This window comes from Neltuma alba, unplaced genomic scaffold, assembly GCF_004799145.2.
Source record: "Neltuma alba isolate B1F8T4 unplaced genomic scaffold, ASM479914v2 tig00003297_pilon, whole genome shotgun sequence".
NCBI classification, from domain to species: Eukaryota; Viridiplantae; Streptophyta; class Magnoliopsida; order Fabales; family Fabaceae; genus Neltuma; species Neltuma alba.
Genome location: NW_021633225.1, coordinates 42,867 through 52,568, shown reverse-complemented (window position 1 = coordinate 52,568; position 9,702 = coordinate 42,867). Strand labels below are relative to the sequence as shown.

Below are 9,702 nucleotides of genomic sequence, written 5' to 3'. Positions count from 1 at the left end.
TGAAAGAAAAAGCTTAACCATGTGCGATGCATGGTCATGAAGATTGCAAAAATTAAAAGACGACTTGGCCATCCATGCGCGCGTGTTAAATCAGTAGCACCGATGTACTTTCGACGTTGGTGACATCGATCTTTACCGTTTGCAAGGAATTTCATACTCAAAAGTATAAGCTTTTCGGGTGACAAGCTTTGAATGTTTACCTTTTTTCTTTTGATACAATGAATGTTTACTTTAAAAGGGAGAAAGCATGAGTGATTTTTCTTTTTAATTTCACTTTTAAGTGGAGAAGCATCTTACGTATATGTAGTCATGCATCCTTGTTGGAATTGTCACTTGACTGTCTATGGCATTTGTATCAAAACTGAAAAAAATAAGTTATTTGAAAAGAAAATCAAAGTTTTGGTCCAATTGTTTTGACTCAGCGGTATAAAATCAACTTCAAACTTAAAATCTTGTAATATCCGATTCCTTTAAATATGGGTCAGGTCTGGTTAAGAAGAATATGGGATAATTAATCTCCAGGTCTTTATAGTTTCATCTGATTTTTAATTAAGTCCTTATAAAATTTTTTTTATCAGATCCTTTTACTTTCATGTGTTTGTAATCAAGTCCTTCTATTTTTTTTTCTTTTTATCAGGTCCTTATAGTTTCACTTATTTTTAATTAGGTGCTTTGTAGTTTTTAAAAAATTATTTATTACCTTCATTCTTTAAAATTAATTTCATTTTTAAATTAATAATATATAATGGACAAAATAATTAATATAATCATTTAGTAATTAATAAATAATCAGAATAATAATTATACTTAAATATAAATTATTTATAATCATATTTTAATTTTAGAAAAATTTATTATTATAATTTGAATTTTATAATTATAAAAATTCGAATTGAAAATAAATAATATATTTGTTTAGCTAAAAATTCAAAAGAATATTAACATAAGATTGTTACAATAATTTATTATTTTTAAAATGTTATTATTTGTAAAATAAAGAATAAAAACTACTAGGATCTAATTAAAAACAAAGTAAAACAATAAGAACCTGATAAAGAGAAAAAAAATTATAAGGACTTGATTAAAAATACATGAAAGTATAAGGACCTGATAAAAAGAAAAAAAATTATAGGGACCTGATTAAAAACAGTTGAAACTATAAGGACTTATATATTAATTATCCCTAAGAATATTTTCAAAGCCGTTGAGGTGCTCACTTATTATAAAAGAGAGAATGGCTAAAAATTAAATGCATAATAATATCTATTAATAATAGGGAGAATGACAAAAAAAAAAGTTGAAAATTGCAAATCTCAAATCAGGTTTAGTAACATAACATTATTTGGTATTGATAAGTTTGAATTTGCAAATAACAATAAATTTTGTTGACATTCCTTATTTGGCATTTACAAAATTTCAGCTTATTTTTTTGTCATTGTCCCTTAATAATATCTATTATTAACACTCTAATATTAATGATTAAAACAATGCAATCTAGTGAAATTTCAACCCTAATCAAATATGTCACCGTGTGCATTGCGCAGGGGAGAATTTAAGAGTTTCATCTCTAACTTTTTATTTGTTACAGCTCAATTAGTATAGTTTTGACTTAGTTCAATTTTATTACTTAGATTTTTAACTTATTGTAAGTCAATCTCTATAAATGGTTTAATTATAAATATTGAGTTACGTTGGGTCAAAATTTAGAGACCAAATTACAACTGAGTAAAAAATATAAGGCTTCAAGGGGTTACAGTTTATGCACTAAGTTACATGAGTCAAAACTATAATCATTAAAAGCGAGGGGGATTCAAAAAGAAAAAAGAAACCCATTTTCACCCTAAAATCCCTCCTCATTAAAAGTTCTCTTTGCGTGGGCATGAGAGCTTTGTTTTCCTTTTTTCATAGAAAATGGTTCCATCTTTATCTTTTGCAAGGAATTTTATACTCAAAACTCAAAAGTGGAAGCTTTGAATTTATTTTTTTTTGGGTGACAAGCTTTGAATGTTTACTTTAAAAGAGAGAGAGCATGAGTTGCTTTTTTTATTTCACTTTTAAGTGGAGAAGCACCTATGTATATGTAGTCATGCATCCTTGTTGGGATTGTCAGTTGACTGTCTATGGCATTTGTATCAAAACTAAAAAAAATAAGTTATTTGAAAAGAAAATTAATGTTTTGGTCCAATTGTTTTGACTTAGAGCTGTAATCAACCAACTTCAGACTTAAAATCTTGTAATATCCGATTCCTTTAAATATGGGTTGGATCAGGTTAAGAATATTTTCAAAGCCATTGAGGTGCTCACTTATTATAAAAGAGAGAATGGCTAAGAATTAAATGCATAATAATATCTATTAATTAGAATATTAATAATATCTATTATTAACACTCTAATATTAATGCTTAAAACAATGCAATCTAGTGAAATTTCAACCCTAATCAATCTCTATAAATGGTTTAATTATAAATATTATGTTTAGTTAAAGTTTAGAGACCAAATTACAACCGAGTAAAAAATATAAAGCTAAGCTGCAAGGGGTTACAGTTTATGTACCAAGTTACATGAACCAAAACTATAATCATTAAAAGAGAGGGGAATTCAAAAAGAAAAAGGAAACACATTTTCATCCTAAAACCCCTCCTCATTAAAAGTTCTCTTTGCGTGGGCATGAGAGCATTATTTTCCTCCTTTCATAGAAAATGGTTCCATCTTTACCTTTTGCAAGGAATTTTATACTCAAAACTCAAAAGTGGAAGCTTTGAATTTTTTTTTTGGGTGACAAGCTGTGAATGTTTACTTTTTTTTTCTTTCGATACAATGAATGTTTATTTTAAAAAGGAGAGAGCATGAGTGACTTTCTTTATTTCACTTTTAAGTGGAGAAGCATCCTTTGTATATGTAGTCATGCATCCTTGTTGGAATTGTCAGTTGACTGTGCATGGCGTTTGTATCAAAACTTTAAAAAAAAGTTATTTGGGAAGAAAATTAATGTTTTGGTCCAATTGTTTTGATTTAGCTATAATCAATCAACTTCAGCAGGAATCAAGGCGCCGAAAGTAAGCCATAGTTAGGTTACCTAGGCACTTTCGTAAACCATGGTAAAATAATCCGTGGTTAGAATCCAGTTTAAATTCCAATCACTTGCTAGTGTAAGGCAGAATGCGCCCTACAACTTTGCATATTGTTGTAAACATTTGTACAATGTTTTGTGAGTAAATTCTTGAAAGATCATTCTTCCAATTCCAGTCTTACGGCTCTAGTCCTGTATTGTGAGAAACGAGAGAATAGAGACATATCCTCGGTAGAGAAGTCCGCATCACTAAAGGTTACTATGTCCAAGAACTTCTGGAAAGATAACATTTTCCTCCGATACTGTGTCGTTGGATCGGCCTGAGAGTACCTGTGTTAAGCCGACGGACAGGTGTGTTAGGGGAAGTTGCTGGGATCCGTAAAACCGAAGCTAGTGGGCTTCAGAGGATAAGAAACTTTCCACAGTTCGAAAGACATAGGAAACCAGAGGAAACGTGTTGGACCCTTAACCGAGATAATCTTTATATCTGTTGATTTTTGGCATTACAGGTACAGTACGAGCTAAGACCAGGAAGAAGAAGATTGATCTTAATCCAATGGTATGGAGAACTCACTCCTTGAATTTATTTTCCAGAACAGGTGGGCTTTTGCCTATGCCCAGGATTTACCAGTTTCACGACAATTGTATGTTTATAAACTGATAAGCCAGACTGAGTCTACGATCTGTCGAAAGATGGAGGAGTTAGAAAATAATACAGACCTAGAAGAAATCAAAGAATTAATACTACAAAACCAAGTCAGGATTAAAACACTCAAAGAAAATCAAGATAAGTTATCCAATAGGTTAACCAACCTGGAAAGGATGATAGAAAGAAACACAAACCAGATATCACAGCTAGTAGCTGTGTTTGGGATTAGAGAAATATCTAAATCCTCCAGACCATTTAGTCCATCCCCTAAACCTGTTTAATGGATAAACTAAAAATCAGAAAACAATTTGAAGAATGGAAAAGGTTTCAAGAAGAACAAAAGAAACTTGAAAGTTTTCCCCCAAGGACTCTAATTATTAGAGAACCAGCACCTGATGCTACTTTAGAAGAAAAAGTAGAAACATCCACTATAAGTAGTAAGGATGAAGTCCAGAAATTAGATTCCCAAATAGATGAATATTTAGGAGAATCTACAGATTACGGGTTAGAACAAACTCTAGTCCAGCAAACACTTAACACCTTAAATTTGGAAGATGTTAAGGTCAACCATGAACAACGTCCAGGAAAAGAACATGTTAAACCAGAAGCAGGTCAGCCATCAGTCGCTAGACCAAATCCTCCAGATGATTCTTCAGTAGATGAAGAAATAGAAACAGAATTACCAGATTGGCAAAAACCAGCCCAAGATGCTTGGCGTTATCCTTTAGAGCCAAGATATACCACATACGGATATGAACCAGTAGATAACCCTTTAGAGCCCATAAAGCCCTCAGGAGTTATCCTCAACCTTGATTGTGAGGTAAAACCAGGAGAAAAAATTTCCCAATGGATCAAAGAAAGTTCAGCTGTAATCTATAAAGAAAATATGACTGTTGATCAGGCATATAACTTCTTGACGATGGCTACAACTGGAAGCGTATCATATTTCTTTGATAACATTTTCAGAGAATCCAAAAGGGACATTCTGTCATCTCATGATGTTCCAACCCTCATAGAAAAACTAGAAAATTTTGTATGGTGGGAATTTGTAGGTACAAACCTACGCCAGACAGAACAAGAATACAGAGACCAAATGAGAGAGGAAACCAAGAGAAAACTTAGCTCCTTGCAACTATGTAATCCTTGTTACCTTAAAGAATATTTGTGTCAATTCCAGAATATTTTCCATAAAGGTTTCTTCGGAACCGCCTTAGAAAATGAATACCAAATCTATTCAGATATGATATTCAGAAAAATCCAGGAACCATGGGGTAGTGTAGTCCTAAACGATTACTACGCCAAATTTCCAAATGAGAATATTATAAACCATACCATAGGTAAGAAAGCCTCTTACATAAGAGAATGGTTTGAATATCTCTGAACCAGAGCGTCCATGAACCATAAGATAACCAAATGGTGGACCAAGGATAAACTTTGTTGTAAACGTCATTTAGAAGAAAAATGGGGTTGCAATGAGTTTAAGAAAAAGAAATCCAGAAAGAAATACAAGAAAAAGTATTTCTTCAAAAAGAGACTAGATAAAAAATACAGAAAAAAGAGTAAAACCTAGTAAAGGTTATTGGCAGAAAAAATCCAGACATAAGAAAAGACCACCCAGGAAAAAATGTAGATGTTTGATTTGCCAGGAAGAAGGTCACTATGCAAATGAGTGCCTTAAAAGAAGACAGAAGAAATTCCAGGAAAAAAAAAAGTTTATAAAGCTACGTTTTTTGATCATGAACTTGTTCCTTGTGAACAAGGTGAAGAAGAATATTCCTCTGAAAGTATTTACAAAGTACTATCAGGAGAATATACAGATTTTTCCGATGGAGAATTAACTGATTAAATGTCAGCTAATTCAGAATCTATGATTTTTCATCCAGAAATAGCCAAGAAAATAAATCAAGAGTTATTTTCAGTACAACCAAAAGATATTTTTGAAACATCTTGGTTGCCCAGCTTTTCCAAAAGAAAGAAAGAGTATTTTGTGAAAAGAAAAACTAAAGTCCAAGTAGAAGTTAAAGAAGCCCTTAGCGGGACTGCTGAAATTCCACTACTCAATGAAGGAATAATTCGAAATGAATTATCCCAAATCCAGAATCCTTTTATCTCCGACATCTACGTAGGTGCTGTAGAGATAACTGTCAAAGCATGCTTCAAAGGAGGGATTAATACCCCTATCCAACTCTACATAATGGATGATAGAGTAACCTCCAGTATAAAGTCATCTCTCTTAGGACTCATCCTAGGGAATCTTATATACCAGAAACTAAAATTTGTTGTTTATCCAAATTTTAGTATTACTACCAGAGATATAGTCACATAAAGTTTGCAATTGCAAGCATGTTGAACTAGAAGCGTACAATATGATGGCCTTGTTAATGAGATAGAGATATACTCATTAACCTCACATAGTCACATAAAGTTTGCAATTAAAATTGGGGCTTAATTAATTAAATAAGAGATTAAGGAATTAATTGAGCTAAACACCTATTTGGAGACTTGAAAGAGCACTTATAGGTAATTTAGTATCCTTGGCTAACATAATCTATAATTAAGAAGCAAATATAATGGGGATTTAATTTAGTACTTTTGAAATATAAGGGGATAAATAATCCTAGGTCTTTTTGAATAATTGGAATTGAAGAATCACTTTTCTCTTTATTAATTTCTAATTTTATAAATAGTTACTTCACTCTTGATATTTGTATTACTCAAATTAAATGAAAATGTGATAATCAATACTTGACTGGGTTTTGAAACCCAATCCTCATGGGAACGATACTCTACTTATCACTTTATTACTTGTGATGACTCGTACACTTGCGGTGCGAACAAGTTTTTGATGCCGTTGTCAGGGATTTGTGTCTTAAAACCGTCTTTGGTCAATCTTGATTACAGCATGATTAGCTTAAGCTTGAGTTTTGTATATATTTGTTCTTGTGTGATTGAGTCTTCCTTTTGACTTATTTTCTAGTATTCTTGTGTTTGTTTGTTCTATTTATGTGTCATTGTGTTTGTTGTTTTATTTTAAGCTTTGCTATGGATTATCCTTGGTGGACTAGTGGTGGAAGTGGTGGATTTGAGTATGGTAATGATTATATAAATTCTTGTTATGACTCTTATGCTTGTGTGGCTCATTGTGATGAGTACATTTGTTCTAATTATTATGGAGATTATTACTGTAATGAGCAATGCCCCCATGTCTCAACCTTGGATTATATGGAGGATTTTGTTGCTAGGACTCAAAATGATTTGTTTGATAATTCATTTAGCCTTGCATTGAATCATGAACAATCATTGTCTTGGGATCCTAGTTGTTCTCTTCCCTCATGTGCATCACATTCTTATATATCACCCCATACTCATGTATATGAAACTACCCTCATTCATGAGAAGAAGCCCACAATAGAGGATATGCTTCAGCATATTCTTGATAATGAAAATGAAATGAAAGCTTGGAGAGAAAAGAAATTTAATGAACATGCTTTAGCTCTTCAAAATTTAACACTCCAAGTAGGTGAGATGGCTTCTACCTTTGAGTCTTTGAAGCAAGAAGGTGTTTTCTTTTTTATATATCAAATGATTCTTCTATAAAAGATGAGATTTCAAGTGAAACATTGATCATGGGGAGGGAGGAAATGTTTCCTATAACTTGTGATAATTTTGGGGTTGATTGTAAGTTGGAATTGAATGAGGAAGAGAATAATATTAAGTGTTTAATAGAGGTTCCAAACTTGGAGCCTGGTCCTTGTTTTGAAGATGAGAATAGAGAGAAAATCCCAGCAATGTATACTCTTAATCCTCCTACTGATCTTTTGACTCTTATTGATGAGAGTCAAGTGGATTTTATTGGGTGTTCAAAGTACTTAGGGGTCTTAGATGGTAATTTTGAAAAAAACTAAATTAGACCCTAACATGTACTTCAATGAATCATGTATCTTGAAATCAATTTTGATTGATGGAGCATGTGTTACTTGTTTGGATGAACACACATTCATGCTAGAACCTTGTTATTTGAAGAGGAATGAAGACAAGGTTATCCTAGTCTTTGATACCTATGATTAGGCATGTGCTAAAAAGTCAGGCTAGAGGACTATAAACTAAGCACTTCTTGGGAGGCAACCCAAGCTTTTAAACTTTATTCTCTCTCTCTCTTTAATTGTTGTTATCCTTTAATGCTTTGACTTGTTTTAGGTATTTGAAAGTCTATCATCATATTTAACATGATACAAAAAAAGAATCAAGTTTGAAGAGTAAAGAGCATTCTCAGGGAAGTTTCTTACACTCCTAATTTGATTAGAATTTAGGCAATTTGATGATAGATTGTTAGTTGATGATTTGACATGGGTTCCAATTTTGCAAACTTAGACTTTTTCTTGTCATTTTGTTTGAAATGCAAGTTAGATTGATTAATTATCTTCTGAATTGAATGTATGATCCAATGATAGAAAGGTTGCTCAGATTATTATTTTGACAGGAAAAAGTGGTTCATATGTTTTAATGCTTGATTTGCAGTGTAAGGCTTGTTTTCTAACAATCTTTTGCACATGAAAGTCAGAAGATGATTTGAATGTTTTTGTTAGGGGATTCTGTGGCAATTTGGTGTGTATGTTCTTTCTCAATTGATAGACTCTAGAACCTATCTTGGAATCTCTTGAGGCGATTTAATGATTTTGCATAACTTTAGAAAATGACTTGGGCATTTGTTTAAAATACGTTTGAGCCTTTCAAGCCGACCTGTGATATTATTTCCACTTGATCCCCTATTTGAGCCTTTAATTGAAAAACCATGTTAATTCCTTTTGGAACCCACAGCTGACCCTAGCCTTTGCAATGTGAAAAAGCCATGAACTACCCTAATGTTGAGATAATTGACATGTTACTTTTGCTAGAGAGGCTTGGTAGGTATGGTTGTTAGAGGAGGTATGTGATTGTAAAATTGGGTATGGAAATGTAAATGATGCAGGGTGTTTTGTACTCCTAAGTCAAGTCAAGTTTATTTTTGCTTATCTAAAAAAAAAAGAAAAAAAAAGAGAAAAAGAAATGCAAAAAAAAAAAAGAAGAAGAAGAAGAAGAGAAAGAGTTCAATTCCAATAAGATTTGGAGTAAATTTGGAGTACATAGAATTCAACTTGATATAAATTTAGGGGGATAGGTGGCTTTTTGAAAGAAAATTTTGTATAGTAAAGGAAAAGTGAAGAATACATGAAGTCATTTATCTCAAGATATTTGAATTGTCTCCTTTACCATTCTTTCAATTAGCTTAACCCATAGCCACATTACAAGCTTAAAAAGTCCCATTGATTTTAGAATTGTGTGAAGTCATTCTTTTGTTGAGAGGGAGGAAAATGCTAGGCATATAAAGTCCTGATCTTGAGGTTGTATTAAACATATCGAAGTGTTATAGTTGATCTTAACAGTTGCAGGAAAATCGTATTCTGACTCCTTTCACACACACACATTTTGAAAATTGATAGAAAGCATGCTTTTATGTTGTGGATCTTGCATTCTTCTGTATTTCACTATGTTCCTGTTAAGTATATCTTGTTGAGCAACTATGAGGAAACCTTCATTCATGCTAAGTAAGTGGATAATTGATTACTCTAGTTATTTTAGCATGTGGTTTACTCAAGGACAAGTAAAAGTTTAAGTTTTGGAGTGTGTTAATTTCTAGAATTTCATGTCATTTCAGTACTTTTTGGTGTCGCCACGGAAAGTGGACTTTCAGCGGTGACTTTTTTTGTCGCCGCCGAAAGTCGTCGCCTAAAGTCTATTTTTTTGTAGTGCGATATAATTACTGAAAGCTTTTATAATAAGTGAATGATAACTTCTAATGCAAAAAATGACAACAAGAATTGTGCTACTAATTTGTTATTGAGATTTGTTTATCATAATTGGAGTAATGCTTGCTGCCCCTCATAATTTGTTAAGAGATTTTTAGCACCTCATAATATATTTTTTTATTTTATTTTAGTTGTAA

At 32.2% G+C, this 9,702-nt stretch overlaps 1 protein-coding gene across 1 annotated transcript; it reads left to right on the top strand.

Moving 5' to 3' along the window:
• Window positions 1–3,999: 3,999 nt before the first annotated feature.
• LOC114741155 (uncharacterized) lies at window positions 4,000–5,100 on the top strand. Its single transcript, XM_028929407.1, has one exon. It carries the CDS (start codon window positions 4,000–4,002, stop codon window positions 5,098–5,100), a length of 1,101 nt encoding a protein of 366 aa, XP_028785240.1.
• The last annotated feature ends 4,602 nt before the right edge of the window (window positions 5,101–9,702 follow it).

Excerpts from the sequence above, each read along its gene's own strand:
- LOC114741155 (XM_028929407.1), top strand. The coding sequence starts at position 4,000 with ATGGATAAACTAAAAATCAGAAAACAATTTGAAGAATGGAAAAGGTTT.